At 39.2% G+C, this 16171-nt stretch overlaps 1 protein-coding gene across 1 annotated transcript; it reads right to left on the reverse strand.

Annotated features, from left to right (window-relative positions):
• Positions 1–511: 511 nt before the first annotated feature.
• Positions 512–12478, reverse strand: LOC109417482 (uncharacterized). Its single transcript, XM_062850195.1, has 5 exons — positions 11471–12478; positions 11233–11411; positions 11058–11171; positions 884–1950; positions 512–819 (listed from the first exon to the last, which is right to left on the reverse strand). Exons 1-5 carry the CDS (start codon positions 11614–11616, stop codon positions 679–681), a joined length of 1647 nt encoding a protein of 548 aa, XP_062706179.1. The 5' UTR covers positions 11617–12478; the 3' UTR covers positions 512–678.
• Positions 12479–16171: the final 3693 nt, after the last annotated feature.

The following is a 16171-nucleotide window of genomic DNA, read 5'->3' on the forward strand; positions in this document are numbered from 1 at the left end:
GAAGATTTAAACGCTCAGGTAGGCCAGGAGGAGGAATTCAAACCGACATAAATGGAAAGTTCAATGGTCACTAGCTGACAAATGAAAACGGCCTACGATTCATCGATTTCACCGCTTCCAAAAACATGATCACTCATAGAACCTTTTTCCAACACAGCCCTTATCGTTACACTTGGAGATCACCAGTCAACACAGCAGACGGAATTGCAAATCGACCACGTTCTGATTGACGGACGGCACTTCTCCTACATTATCAACGTTAGGACCTATCGTGGAGCCAACATCGAGCCCGACCACTACCTGGTGACCTGGAACTTCGACAAAACATTCCGTCATCAACAATGTACGGTACCGGTGACCGCCACTATGCAATCTAGAACGACTGAAGCAACCGGATGTCGCCTCAGCGTACGCGCAGAATTTTGAGGCAGCCTTACCAGACGAGGGTGAGCTCGATCTGGTCTCGATCTTGATCTTTTTCTTTCACCAATACAATTACATCAGAATTCACTCAGTTTAAAACATATTGGTTTATTATTTTTCGCATTGTTCAGTAAACATCTTTCAAGTCTCAATTTGGTCGACAATGTAGATGTAACGTTCTTATGAAGAATGTCTAGTGAGCAATTGTTCATTCTTTTTAAACCTATATCCCAATTGGTTGTACTAATCCGATTCCTATAAGTATTTTTCCTTAAAGTCGTCGATTTGTTTCATAACAAATGTTGCCATGATGTCCGCCTTGTTCACTACTTCGTCGTTCGTTACGAACTGCATGCTCTGCAGTGATCGTCCGGTCCATTGGTTAGGGTAATTGACCTGCAGAGGAAAACATACTCGATTCATTACCTTTTTGCCATGATCGTAGCCCGCCACAACTCACCTTATGCCTCGCAATGGATCGCAGGATCAGAATCAGCACGTAGAAGCAGAAGTACAGGGTGAAGTACAGCGGAACGTACCACAGCGTTCGACTGAGGTAGTAGTAGCTGTAGTTCTTAACTCGGGCCGTTCCGGCGTCTACTGGTGGTGGGGGTGGCGGTGGTGGTGGCGCTGCCGTTGTTGGTTCGTCATGGTGATGGTCGTGGTCAAAAATATATTCGGGATAGTGGTCGTGCGGGAAATGATCGTGAGGGTAATGATCGTAGGGGAAGTAGGATTCATGGTCGTGGGGATTGAATGACAGTTCTACGGGTTGGGCACTCATGTCCTTGGCCATTGTGGGTGCTGGTGGCGGTGGTGGTGGAGGTGGTTTCTTCATCGGTGCTGGTGCGGGTTGTGGAGGACCCGATGGTGGCAGATAGGAAGGATACGGAGTGTCGGGACCGATGGGGATTGTTCCGATCATGTCATTGGAATCCGCTGGGGGTGGTGTGGATTGCGAATCGTCAGCTGTGGGTGGCAAATAGGCGTCGCTCGGCCCGGCAGGTGGGGGAAGGTAGCTTGAAATTCCGTTGAATTGGAAGCCATCTTCTGGTGGTGCGGGATGATAGTGGGAATGGATGTTGGGTGGAAATTGGAATAATCCTTCTGGAGGGATATATTGATTTGATGGAGGTGATGGCGGTGATGGGTTTGAATCAGCTGGGGGTGCATCGTCGGAAGCTCCTGCAGGTGGAGGAAGATAACTGGATACGCCACTGAATTGGGCATCTCCGTTCATTTGCTGCGGGTAATGAGAGTGCACGTTCGGTGCGAATAGGTATAAATCAGATGGAGGGATGTATTGGTTTGATGGCGGTTGTGGAGCTGTTGGAGTTGCAGCCGTTGGAGCTGGGGCTGGTGGGGATACAACAGGACTAGGGGTTGGTCCTACTATAAGTGGCGGAAGTGGTGGAGGAGTAATGGGGGGTGGTAATGCTTGAACGGTGATTGGAGCTGGTGGTGGAGGAGGAGGTGGAAGTGGTGTAGTGGGTGAAGGCGCGTTTGTCTTTGAGTCATCAAATGCAGCTGAAATAAAAGAAAAAATCAACAATTAAAATATTTATTCAAAATTTAAGAAAAGTTCATACATCTCATACTTTGTAACCAATTGGGCTGAAATATTTACTCTAGCTCGCTGACATATCCTATTTTAAATGTACGTTGAAAAAGAACTGTTAACTCTTTGTTTACGTATTGCAAATACAAATAAAAAAACAATTATATTTTTTGAACATTTTGAAAAAAAGAGCCTGTTCCATAAATGCGATAATATTTCCTTCAACGTGACGCAAACACTGTTGGAAGATATAAAATTGGTTCAATAAATCACAAAATATTTGAACTTTATTAAAGTTCACATGTTTGAACTTGACTTTCAGCGCTAACTTAAAAGCTGTTCAACTTGAAGATTGATATAGTGCTATTTGAAATCGGCACGTGATTATGCATGGAAAATGGTACTAAATGGTAGAAGACACCTTTCGTTTTATTGTAAACTAGTATAATAATAAAAAGCAGCCATCAATAATGTTAATCTTGTTACTGAGTACAACTTTATTGTTACCAAAACGGGTTAGGGATTAGGCTAAATTAGCCCTTCTCGTACTCAGCAGCAGCCTGAGAACGAGCGAAGTATGCACGTACTCTTTTATGAGTCGCGAAGAAGTTCTGTGCTTTGTGCGTTTGATGAAAAATGCATTTCCTCTATCGGCAGTTCTGGTCTAGCTTTTCAGAAGCATTAGCATACACACACGCTTACGCCGCTCAGCACTAAAGTGCATAATTTCCAGACTACACCAAAAATGTGTAACCCTTGCACATTTACAAAATCAGCTCCTGTGTCCGCAAAATCGTTAAATTCGCAAAAAAATTTTTACAGCTAGCTACATTGCTAGGTTTTCTAGTGACCTTGGAAAACAAAAACAAAAATATCGACATTTCGCATCTAGACGAGTGTACGAGCTGTTTTTGATAATGTGTAACTGTTACACATTTTTGTGTGGTATAGAAATTATGCACTTATGAGTAGGACTTACACATTCTGAGTGGTTTTAGTGTGCATTAGTTATGATGGACAATTACTTTAAACCACCAGGGTGCGAGGCCGACATTTTTAAGAATCCAGCATCTTGTATGTAAACATTTGTGTATCCACAAATCATTCCATTATGGATACACGATAGATGTTGGCTCCTGTCAGATGCATTAGGTGGTACATATTAGGGTTGACACATACGTGCTTGAAACGGCACCATCGTGCTTCCCCAAGACTGAATGAGAGCACCCATGTGTTCTATCTTACGACATTTAAATCAAGCAAGCCATGCAATGAGAGCTTGTACAGTGACATCAGCATTATTTCCTTTTCTTTTTCCCGTTCGGCGTCGGTCTATACAGCCGTCCTTGCCCTCAAAAAAAAAAAAAAAAAAATCGAGGGCAATGTTTACAAATCGTATGAGAATTCGTTGAGGTTAGGTTCTGCTACAAGCATCTATAACCGTCACAATCGTCACAATATTTCAAGCGCATACCGTGGAAACTATGGTTTCTAATCAAACAATAGCATTCGATTCATAATGCAACCGAAATGAGTTACATTATGAATCATAATACAACTCTTTGATTTAGTAAAGAAAAGTTAGCCGTTACGTCCGTTTCTTGCTGTGGAGTGACTGTGGAGCTACTGAGAGTGCCCAAAACAAGATGCCGTCATCGAACCGGAAAGTCTTCATTCTGTTGGTTCGACCTAGGATAGCATGCGTCACGTAGTCAGCCAATTTGAGACCAATTTGCTGTCAAACGGAGACCAGTCGCTGATTGGTCGAAATTGATATCCGTTTGCAGCGATCAGACCGCTTTGTTGTTGGTTTGGCCGTGTTGCTAGTTTGTATGTTTGGCATTTGATACCAATATTCTAAATATGTATTTTTATTTTGTTATTCAGGCTTTATCGCCTTAAATATGTCAGTATTCAAATGTAAATTAACCTAAATTAACTCCCATGCCTGAATATTGATAAAAACCATTTAGTTGATATTAAATCAACAGATTTTTTGATATATTTCACTATAAATGAAAGAACTCTGTGTTTTTTTGAATTTTTGATTACAAGTTATGCTGTACCAATTGAAATTAGTGCTTTACGGTGCGAAATATGCATCAACATTTCCATCATTAAATTCAAATTGTTTGAAAGATTTGGAATAAAGAAAAGTGGCAGCACTGGATTTTCATCATTGACAGAATTGAATGGAAAAATAACAAGGCAGGCGAATTTCTGTTGTCACATCCTATCCTAGGGTTCGACGAGGAACGAGTGACAAACCACTAACCGGAAGAATGCCACGAAAGTTCAAATGATAGTGGTTGGTTACCCGGCTCAACAGGAAGCGGTACAGAAGTGTAAGAGCAGAAGAGAAACGTATTTCAAATGATTGCCGAAGTGCAGGAGAGCATGGATAGGAACGATATGCGGAGGTTCCGAAAATGTTTTCGATCATCTGACAATCATTTGAATCATTTGTCTATAACTCAGTTCAGAAGCATTTTATTGAAGTGTGGTGTTCGGCAAACTTGTATATAAGTGTTTTTCCTACAATTATCTCCAAATCCCAACTCTCATATATACGACGTAAGGGCGCTAGTACCACCTACTCATACTAAACGATCGAAAAATCCGAGCGTTTAATATACGTAGGTGGTACTAACACTTTTACGCCGTAAATATAAGAGTAAGAATATGGCGTCCTTGGTTATAATTGTAGGAAAAACATTAATCTACAAGTTTGTCGAACATCACATTTTAATATTTGGCTTTTGAACTGAGTTATAGACAAATGAGTCAAATGATTGCCAGGTGATCGAAAACATCCTTGGGAGGTTCTATGCAACTGTCAGTGGCGCATGGCACTAGACGGCACTAATGCCAACCATGTGCATTGACCGGGAAGAATAAAATTGCGGACAGATAGAATAATGGTGGCAACTAGGTGAAAGAAGCACTTCAAATATTGGATGACGGTTAAGCCATGGAACCCTCAACGAAAGAAAACGTTGAGAAGACTCTTAAGGAGCTAAAAAACAGAAAAACTGCTGGGAAGAACGAGATCCCGGTGGAACTTCTTGAGCATGGAAGCGAGTAGCTACATCCATCCACCAGATTCGCATAAAGATAGTGGAGGATAAAGAATTCCCCACTAGCTGGTTGTATGGCCTCATAAGCCCAATCTATAAAAATGGTACAGACTATATTGCGCCAATTTCAGAAACCACGGTGCTTCATTTACCGTTATTATCAAAAAAATATACCATCAAAACCTGAAGCGCCATTCTCTTTCTTCATCATTCCTACACCTCTGGACAAACTTTTAAAAAAATCGTTAGACGAAATTTTGAGTTACGCCCTTTTAAAGGGCCTAACCCCTAAAAATCAGGGTTTCTATAGAAAAACATCATATTTCATAACAGAAGCATGTTTCTGCCATCAAAATTTGAAACGCCATTCTCTTTCTTTATCATTTCTACACCTCTGGACAAATTTTGAAAATAATCGTTAGGCGAATTTTTGAGTTACGCCCTTTTAAAGGGCCTTACCCCTAAAAAATAAGGGTTTCTATAGAAAAACATCACATTTCATAACAGAAGCATGTTTCTGCCATCAAAATTTGAAACGCCATTCTCTTTCTTTATCATTTCTACACCTCTGGACAAATTTTGAAAATAATCGTTAGACGAAATTTTGAGTTACGCCCTTTTAAAGGGCCTTACCCCTAAAAAAAATAGGGGTTTCTATAGAATACCATCATATTTCATAACTGAAGTATGCTTCAAAGTCCAAAATAATGAACAGTATCATTAATAATGCTTCAATTTGATACTATGCACTAATATTGAATGCATTGTGTATAAAAATTAGCCATAACGCCAGTATAAGGGAAGTATTCTTTAACCTGTAGGATACGGACGTTGTTGGCTTCATTTACTATTATAGCCAGAACAATATACAATGAAAAACATAAACGACAGTTCATTTACTTTATCATTTATATAGTTAATGCACACTCATAAACTGAATTTCAAAAATAATGTTGGTCAAATTCTCCAGTTACGCCCATTTGAAGGTCATAAGTACTTATAGTAGAATTATTATAAAACTTAGTTTCATTTAATCACGTTTATTCTTCGGTAACGTATAGTTTAGCAGTTAAATATAGAACTATCATTACAATTGATCATCTCAATCCTTAGTTGTGTATGTTTATTAATTGAAAACAGCATTCACCAAAAAATCTAACGAATGAGATAGGCACATGCCATCGCTTGTTTTGTCTTAAAAAAAGCAATACAAAAAACTTACGTTCCACGCTATGAATGGCAATTGATACAAACATGATTGCTTCCTACATGTTTGAAAATACTTCCCTTATATTAGCGTAATGGCCAATTTGTATACAAACATCAATACAAATAGCCTAAATTAGCACATAGTATCAAATTGTAGCATTATTAATAATACGTTTTATTATTTGGGACTTCAAGGCATGCTTTTGTTATGAAATATGATGTTTTTCTATAGAATCCCTGATTTTTTAGGGGTTTGGCCCTTTAAAAGGGCGTAACTCAGAATTTCGTCTAACGATTATTTTAAAAATTTGTTCAGAAGTGTAGGAAAGATAAAGAAGAAGCATGGCGTTTCAGGTTTTGATGGCAGAAGCATGCTTCTGTTATGAAATATGATGGTTAGTATGGTACACGCTTGTATGGAAAAAATAAATCCTCGCTCCAGTCGACTTTTTAGATCCCATTTAGGTACCATATGAACTGTACAAAATTTCAGCGCAATCGGTGAAACTATAATTTAGCGCAAGCGGTTCAAAGTTTTCATAGGATTTACTATGGGAAAAGTTATACTTTCAGATAAAAAATAGCAGAGGTCGTCCCTTGTCTCCTTAATTCAAATAGATCAATGAATCTTGTAGAAAAATCAAATATGAAACTTTCCTTCGAAGACCGCAAAACAATTGGATGCTTGTGGAAAAAGTTATTGATTTATTACCGATTAGTGATCCAACGAACGGCTTTTTATTTTATTTTATCAGCAGCACTGCTGCTGCCGTTGTTGCATGGGGTGGCGGGAGGCATCACCACCCCCAGAAACAGCAGCAGCCAAGGCAGCAGCTACAGTGCTGCTAATAAAACAAAACAAAAAGCCGTTCATTGGATCACTAATCGGTAATAAATCAATAACTTTTTCCACAAGCATCCAATTGTTTTGCGGTCTTCGAAGGAAAGTTTCATAATTGATTTTTCTGTAAGAATCATTGATCGATTTGAATTAAGGAGACAAGGGATGACCTCTGGGATTTTTTATCTGAAAGTGTAACTTTTCCCATAGTAAATCCTATGAAAACTTTGAACCGCTTGCGCTAAATTATAGTTTCACCGATTGCGCTGAAATTTTGCACAGTTCATATGGGACCTAAATGGGATCTAAAAAGTCGACTGGAGCGAGGATTTGATATTTGTCCCATACTAATGATGGTATTCAATAAAAAACCTATTTTTTAGGGGTAAGGCCCATTAAAAGGGCGTAACTAAAAATTTCGTCTAACGATTATTTTAAAAATTTATCCAGAGGTGTAGGAATGATAAAGAAAGAGAATGGCGTTTCAAATTTTGTTGGCAGAAGCATGCTTCTGTTATGAAATATGATGTTTTTCTATAGAAACCCTCATTTTTTAGGGGTAAGGCCCTTTAAAAGGGCGTAACTCAAAAATTCGTCCAACGATTATTTTCAAAGTTTGTCCAGAGGTGTAGAAATGATAAAGAAAGAGAATGGCGTTTCAAATTTTGATGGCAGAATCATGCTTCTGTTATAAAATATTATGTTTTTCTATAGAAACCCTGATTTTTTAGGGGTTAGGCCCTTTAAAAGGGCGTAACTCAAAATTTCGTCTAAGATTTTTTTTTTAAATTTGTCCAGAGGTGTAGGAATGATGAAGGAAGAGAATGGCGTTTCAGGTTTTGATGGATAATAACGGTAAATGAAGCACCGTGGAAACATTACCCTTTCAAATTTGGCGTACAAGATACTGTCGCGTGTCTGCTCAACAGACTCAGACCTCTGATCAAATGTTTACCTTACGAATCAGTGAAATATATGAGCGTTGGTAGATAATGTCAGAACATGGTTATCCAGCGAAACTAATAAGGCTGATACAAGTGACGCTGGATCCCTGTATCACTGTTTGGAGGTCTGACAGGCAGAGGAATGGCCCTAAGATCGATGGGTAATGATGGAAGTTTATGCCCCTCTGAAGAAAGGACCTCAATATAAACGACTCATTAAAAAGTGATCTTTTTCCATATCACAATCAGATATTTCTAATAAAGATGTAGGGGTAGGAGCAAATAAAAAAAAATACAACGGTTCTGTTGGAAAGTCACCCTAATGCAAAAGTGTGAGAGTAAGTCAAGGATAGGGGAGAAAAACGTATTCTCTTTGCCAAACTGAATTATGTATTATATCGTGATCAGACAGTGCCGGTAAGATCTCCATGGCGATAAGAACGGCCAAGATTTTAATTTGTTTTTATGTAAATTTGTGTAGTATTTCTAGAACACAAGTGTAAATATATGTAGTCAATTTGTGTAAAATATATTCGTTTGTGTTCAACCAACGGTTGTTACATGCAATAAATTATGGACAAAAGAAGTTTCATTGGATTACCCCGGATATCTCAAACCCCTACTCTAATGCCAATGGACCCAAGGAGAACCGATGTTGGGGAGTGGAGCACAGAATAATTGAGCTATCGAAGAAAACAGGGAGGATCACAACCCATAAATAGTACTTAAGAGAGTACGATTGATATGTATGATCTAGCTACTTTATCGGCGCTGCAGTTTTGGGGAATCAAAACGATTGATTTTGATTTGTCCTGGATTTCGGCCAAACGGCATCCAGTCAAAGGGATTCGGCTAAAGGCATTCGTCAAAATGACCCAGAACCCAATTAAGGACAGAGGCATGCCTAGTACTACTGAGGTACTGCTTGATGGGACTGTGCTTGGAGTTGTTGAAGAATTAATTTATCTTGAAGCACTTGTGACTTGTTGCAATGACGTGAAATAAAAACACATATCGTAGCTGTGAGTAGGACATTTGACAGATTGAGTAACCAGTCTAGGGTCCGTAGCTTGCAAACGCAAACGAAATTCGCTCTGTATAAGGGACTGATTCTTCCAGTAGGCCTCTACTGTTATGAGGCGTGAATTAATTTTTGAGCGCGAAGTGCTGCGCATAATTCTCGGTAGGAAACAAGAAAACGGTGTGTGGCACAGACATATCAATCACAAGTTGTACCAAGTGTACAAAGCAGCGAATATTGTGAAACGAATTAAATACGGCAAACTTCAGTGGGCTAGAAAAGTAGTGTGAATGTCGGAAGAAAGAATAGCGAAAACAGTATAAAGTAGGAAACCAGGTTGAAGTTGACAACTTCATGGGCGGCTGCGAACGAGCTTACTGCACGCGGCTGGAAACCTGGAGGAACATATCGGCCAAGACCGACGAAGATGGCGCTGGAGTAAAGTTACTGCATAGCCGACAAGGCTAGGTAAAGTAAGGTACGGATTTATACAGTCGGATCTCGCCAATTAGAAGATGATACTTAGATGTTGGAAGACTCCACAAGAACCAATAAGCTCACCAATTTCACTCAGTTTTCCATGAAGCCCCAATGACATGTTCATATTCTGTTGAAAACCTCTATGAAGATTGTGATGTCGCCCTTTAGAGCTTCATCCACGACGGCATTCAATTCACTGTGGAAATTCTGCTTGTTCTGAATCTCGGCATTGTTAATATATTTGAAGTTACCCGTCAAGAAACAGGTGGTTAGCCGGGGCCCGTAGCGTAGTGGCTACACGTTCACTTCATAAGTGGATGGTCATGGGTTCGATCCCAGCCCCGGCACTTGCAATTTTTCGTCAGTTGCTCTTCACCCCGAGAGCGGCTGACACCTGACCCTCTTCTGAGCATATGCTCTAACGGACCCGGAAACTTGGATATCGGCTAAACGGCAACTCATAATGGACCTCCAATCGGACTGGAGAAGGAACAAGAGCCACACATCAACATCCTCGTGCTCATCATTCTACCCATGGACAGGGTAGATAAGTGAAAGCAGCGCAACGGGAACCAGTTCGATATAGTCTACTTCTCATTCCAATTAGAATAGAATGCATTTAGGCGCTGTACAAAGTGTTAGTGCAGCCGCCAATTGAAATCACTCACGCAGTGCCCTAGTGGACAAAAGAGCTGTAAATTAGGTTAAGTGGTTGAAGAATTAAAAAAAAGAAACAGGTGCATCAACAAATACAGCTGGAGAAAGTGATCTGGATGTGTAACACCATACAATATTCTCGAACTAATTAGCGTTTGAGAGAAACTCCTATCTAATTGTTTACATGAAATACTAACCTAATATCTTGAGATATTATGTTGTGAGTACCCTGTCCCCGTGTATGGCAAACGTTGCAAGATGATCAATTGAATTAATATTCGATCAACAATTAACTATGATAGGGATAACTTAGGGATTCAAATCGTGTCCCATCGTACTACGAAGGCCTGTTTCCCATGAATATCTTGGAGATGTAGAGGTAATCTCCGTCTTCAATAGCAATAGTTGTTAAACCAACATTCCTTCTCTTCCCCAATGGCCATATTGCTATTTTCAATATCCTAACAGAAAGAGCTAATTTTTCTGAGTATAGCGTGATTTTATTGTGTTCCAATACCTTTATTTTGATGGTTAACTAATCGAAACAGTTTTTATTTTTGTGGATAGAATGACAGTTCAATCGATAAAATGACAGTTCAACCCGAACAAAAAAAATCCCCATACAAGCTTTAAATGCATTTTAAAAATAGTTCCGGGCACCAAAAATGATGAAATTTTAGATTTTGACTAATTTTCGGACGGAGATTCCGATTATGGAATAATCCGGATACCCCTAAAGAACCCAATTGTGGAGTAGTGAATACAAATTTTACGTTAAATGTGCTTATATAATTATGCAGATTGAACAGAAAGTTGTAAAAAAACTTACGTTAAGATTTTCACTTACCATTTGGCTTCTGATACTGGTATCCATTCTTGATCTTTTCTTCCCTCGCTTTAACTATTTTGTAGACCGTTCCACCATATGCTTCTCCTGGAGCAAACCGATCCATGGCTACAGCTGAAAATGTTTCAATAAACTTATAACAAGTCCAATGCGATCAACTGACTTCCATTCTCACCATTATTCCCCGATGTCCGATCAGAAAACACCGATTGACTGGCACTGGGATAGACGATGTATTTAGGTGTCTTGTGCGAATCACGATTACTGCTGGTTCTAAACTTCACAGGTTTCGACAATAATCCTTCGAATGGGTTTTGAAAGCTTCCGCTTCCTATGGCTCGACCAGTACCAGCGCTGAAATTGAGTCCACATATGTTCACCACAATATCATTCAATCATGCTTAGCCACTAACCTTTTGCTGGAACTATTGCCCACAGGCAAGTCTGCTTGCCTCGTCGAGTTTCCATAGGCACTAATTTGGATTGATCCTGATTGGGCCTGACTCACCAACCCCACTAATCCAACCACCAACGTACTCAAAATAATTTTCACTTTCATTCTCGGTCGCTTCAGATTTCGTGTGTCTAACTAAGAACAATTCTCGCCAATTAGTCAAATGTCTCACTTATCACTTCACCAGTACACCACGGCGCGCATTGTCTTCTAAGGACTCGTCCTCAATGTGTGCCAATCCGGCGTAAGGTCGGGCCCCTTCAAAAAGCGGGTAACACGTCTGCTCAGTGTGTCACCTTAAAATTCAATGATCAATTGCTGCCGGGATGCTCGGCAAGAAGAACCCCCTTTGGATCTGGGCCGTCCCACATTATCTCGGTTGATTCAAATACACACAGCTTCAGGAAGGAGAAATTTCATTTTCACTTTACCAAGGAAAGGCGCTAAGCATCGCTGCATACGACATTCCGAGCGAAACGTATGGCGACGTGGCGTTTGTGTTGTCGTTGTTATCACTTTCTAAAGTTCGGTGCTCCAGATATTCCGGGATCGGTCGGAAACTCATCACCGGATGGGATTGTTTGCTCCGCGTCAGTGCTGCTGCATGTACTTGCCTTACAGTGCCCAACGAGTTGTGAGTTCGAAACGATCGCGTGTGGATCTTTGTTTGCTGCTCGTGTTAGGTGCTAATTAGGATAACAATGTCTTCATTTAGGCTCGGGCACGATTTTAAGCGGGCCACCACTGAACTAGAACGTCGTCGTAGGAAATTGATAACCGAAATTGTCACATGTGGTCGGTGCCATGCATAATGGATGCTATAATTTGGAGAGTGTGCTTTATTTATCTAGAAAGTTCAACCGTTGGGGCAACTCATTAGTGTGTTTTCGTCCAGTCGGTCATGCGATTCTCAATCCAGACTAGAAAGTACAAGTGAATTTAGCCACCGTAAATGTGATAAAATTCAAATCAAATGCAAATTGCATGCGCGTTTTACAGTGTGAGTGATTTAAAAAATGAATGCACTTTCGATTTCAATAAAACACGTATTTTCAAATTTGTTAAGTAGGGTAATCGTTTCCTTCCTTGAAGCAAGAAAAAAAAAAAGAAGTGCGGGAAATTCACTTGATTTGATTTTTATCACAAGAATTCAAATTACTGTCTATTGGCTTACATTGGCGTAGCTAGAGCGGGGGGGGGGGGGGGGGGGGGGCAGCCCCCCCTCCAGAATCCGCCAGGCCCTTCCCCAGAAATTTTTCATGATTTTATATATGAGAATTAGAAAAAAATTCTGAAAACCACTGTATTAACGACAAACATATATCTATAATAGACATTTATTTGGCAAAATATGCGTTTAAATTGCTAGTTTCTGGAGACTATTCTCAGCTTGTCACACTTTATCATTGTCCAAAATGGTCTTGGCTTTGTTAGTTCTGTTTGGAAATATGGTACCAGAAATATGATGCAGAATTATGTAAATAACGATGCTTTGTACGGCTTCTTTTTTTAATTTGCCGAGAAATAAAATATGACTAAAATATTAAGTTTTCAAAGCAATTCTTTGATGCGTAAGGTACACCGGGGCAAGTTGAAACGGGTGGGGCAAGATGAAACAGCGGGTTAACATTATGTTTTCTAATGATGATAAACAGTTTGATCGCCATAACACATAGTTTTTGATTCAAACAATCTTTTAGCGGAGGAAAATTTTCCAAATTGCATTGAAATCTATTCCAAAACTTCGTGTTTCATCTTGCCTCACCCGTTTCAACTTGCCCCGGTGTACCTTATTCCAAAGAACCTCTGAAATTTCTTGCAGCATTACTGCTAAATATTGTTAAATGCTTCCTTGTTGAATTTAAGTATGTATCATGTGAAAAAAAAATCTGTTAAAATTTGAAATGGGATTCAGTAGAAGTTTCAAGACTCCTAGAGAAAATAGAAGTTATTTCATGTAAGCTTGAGCCATCCTTTCCCACATTCAAAATATTCATCTTAAAACATAATCTTATAGAAATGTCAATTGACGTATTCCCGGAAGGATCCTTGGAAGATTTTTTGAAGGTTTTCTCGTAAAAGCCTTGAAACCATCACTAGAGGAAACCCTCAAGGTGTCCTTGTAAGAATTTCCCATTGTAAAAATCTTGGAGGTATTTCCCAAGAAAAATCTTAGAATTCACCTGAACAATTCCAATTTAAACTAAGTCACAGTGACTGTGTAAGAATCACAGGATGGTTACCAGAAATAATCACAGGGCGACTTTATGAAGATACTACTTTGCAGGAACTGTAGGGAGCATTCTTGAAGAAATACATGGACGGATTTCTGAATAAAGCTGTGAATGAACTCCTTAAAGATTTCTCGGAGATAATTTTGAAAGAATACCTGGATGACATCTTGAAGAATTTCCTTGATCCTGTACTCCTTTAAAATTATATAAAAGAATTTGTAATGGAATTCGCTGGAGCAATTCCTCTAGAAATCCTACAAGTAATTCATAAAATCTTCAGGTACCGTCGTTTTACCGAAACTTTTGAATATGGATTTTTTGAATTCAAAATATGGTTTAAATCTGTTCGATGTCTTTGGGACTATTATGAAGCAGTATTTTCCCCTTAATTTGGTTGAAATTGTTTTTCAAACAAGCCCTTTATTGCTTGACAGGACGCGAAAAAACATCGAATAAACCAAACAAAATATATATAAGGTATCATAACATTTGCTCTGTATGCCTTGTTTCTACAGTTCATAAATTTCAAAGGGTTTTTTAATTCATTCAAAATGTATCAACATAACATATACAATCGAATATTTGAATTGTTATACATTATAAATGACCTTTTCACCTAAATAAAGGATTGATGGTCCTTTTTTTAAGACTGTCTATATTACAATATCACGCTGCTCATAATATCAAAGATAGCACAGAACCATCTAAAAACGCATTTATTTATTGAAATTATGTACGATATAGTATGCTACAATGTAGTTTTCTAAATGACCCTAGAATTTTAAATGAAGTTTGTTATAGTTAAAATGTCCAAAGTAGCCCCCATCCAGTTCTATATAAGATGTGTCCGATTGTTGTATGAACAAATTTTTTGTGTATTGATGGATTTAGCTCAAATTTTACATACATCCTACACACAAACTCACGATTATTGTGTTTAAAAATTGTGCAAATTCATTCACTATTCTAGGACATATAATGTCACAAAGTTGAAAAACCATGGAAAAGTGTATAAAAAAGCCCCGCACGATGGTAATCCTGGAAAAAAAAATCTTGGGTGAATCCCTGGAAAAGATAATTGACAGGTAATTCTAATTTCTGACCAAACCCCTGAATAAATTTTTGAAAAGATACGTAAAGGAATTTCTGAAGGAATCACTGCAGGCATTCCCAGAACAATCCCTGAAGGAATTCTGGGAGAAATCGCTAGAGGAATTTCTGCAGGTACGCCTGGAGTAAACACAGTAGGAATCCCTGAGGAATTTCTGGAGGAATTCCTAGAAAAAAAAAATTGAATGTATCCTTGAAGGAATTTTTGGACAAATTCCTAGAGGAATCACTAGAGGAATTCTTGTAGAAATCACAGGAGGAATTCCCGGAGAAATCCTTGAAGAAATTTCTAGACAAATCTCTGGAGGAAATCCTGGAGAATCTTCTAGACAAATTCCTGGCGGAATCCCAGGAGAAAATCCTGGAAGAATTTCTGAAGGAATACTTGAAGGATTTCTTGGAGGCATCCCAAGAGAAATTCCTGCACGAATGCCTGGAACAATCCCTGGATAAACTCTTAGATAAATTCTTGATGGAATCTTTGCAGGAATTCTGGGAGTGACCTCTTGAAGAATTCCCAAGATGATTTCCTATAGAAATCTTGGGCCGACTTTTCGAACCCTTTAAGCAGAATACCCTCTTCAAATGAGTGTAATCAGTCATTGCACCATCATGGTACAATAACTGATTAAACTAATTTCTATAGAAATCCCTCGAGAAAATACATGGAGGAAATCCCAATGAAATTCCTGGAGGAATTCCTGCAGGAATACCTGCAGGAATCCCTGGAAGAATTCCAGGAGGAATTCCTGGAGGACTTCTTGGAGAAATTCCGGTATGAATTCCTTGAGAAAACCCTGGAGGAAATCCTGAAGGCATCCCTGCATGAATTCCTGGTTGACTACCTAGAGGAATTCTAGGAGGACTCCCTGGAGAAATTTCAGAAAAAACCTTTTGAAGAATTCCAGGAGGAATCCTTAGAGAAATTTCTAGAGTAATTCTTGGAAGAATCCCTGAAGCAATTTCTGGAGGAACTTCAGAAGGAATGCCTGGAGGAACTTCTGGACAAATTCGTGTCAGGAAGCCCCTCTAGGAAGAAATCCCTAGAGGAATTCTTGAGGAAATTTCTGGAGGAAATGCTGTAGAAATTTCCAAAGAAATTCCTGGATCAATTCTTGAAGAAATTCTTGGAGGAATTCCTGAAGAAAGACCTGGGGTTATTCTTGGTTGAATTCCTGGAAGAGTTCCCGGAGAAATGCTTGGATGTAATGCTGGAGGAATGAATGGAATAATTCCTGGATAAATTCCAGGAGGAATTTCTGAAGAAATGCCAGGAGAATTGCCTGAAAGATTCCTTAAGAAATCCAACAAGGAAT

This window comes from Aedes albopictus, chromosome 2 (assembly GCF_035046485.1).
Source record: "Aedes albopictus strain Foshan chromosome 2, AalbF5, whole genome shotgun sequence".
NCBI lineage: Eukaryota > Metazoa > Arthropoda > Insecta > Diptera > Culicidae > Aedes > Aedes albopictus.

Bases quoted from the DNA above. Each gene is read 5' to 3' on its own strand.
- LOC109417482 (XM_062850195.1), bottom strand. From the start codon at position 11,616: ATGAAAGTGAAAATTATTTTGAGTACGTTGGTGGTTGGATTAGTGGGG. The intron at 11,412-11,470 runs GTTAGTGGCTAA...ACTCAATTTCAG, and splicing joins GGCAATAGTTCCAGCAAAAG to CGCTGGTACTGGTCGAGCCA. The intron at 1,951-11,057 runs GTAAGTGAAAAT...CTTTTATTTCAG, and splicing joins CCAGTATCAGAAGCCAAATG to CTGCATTTGATGACTCAAAG.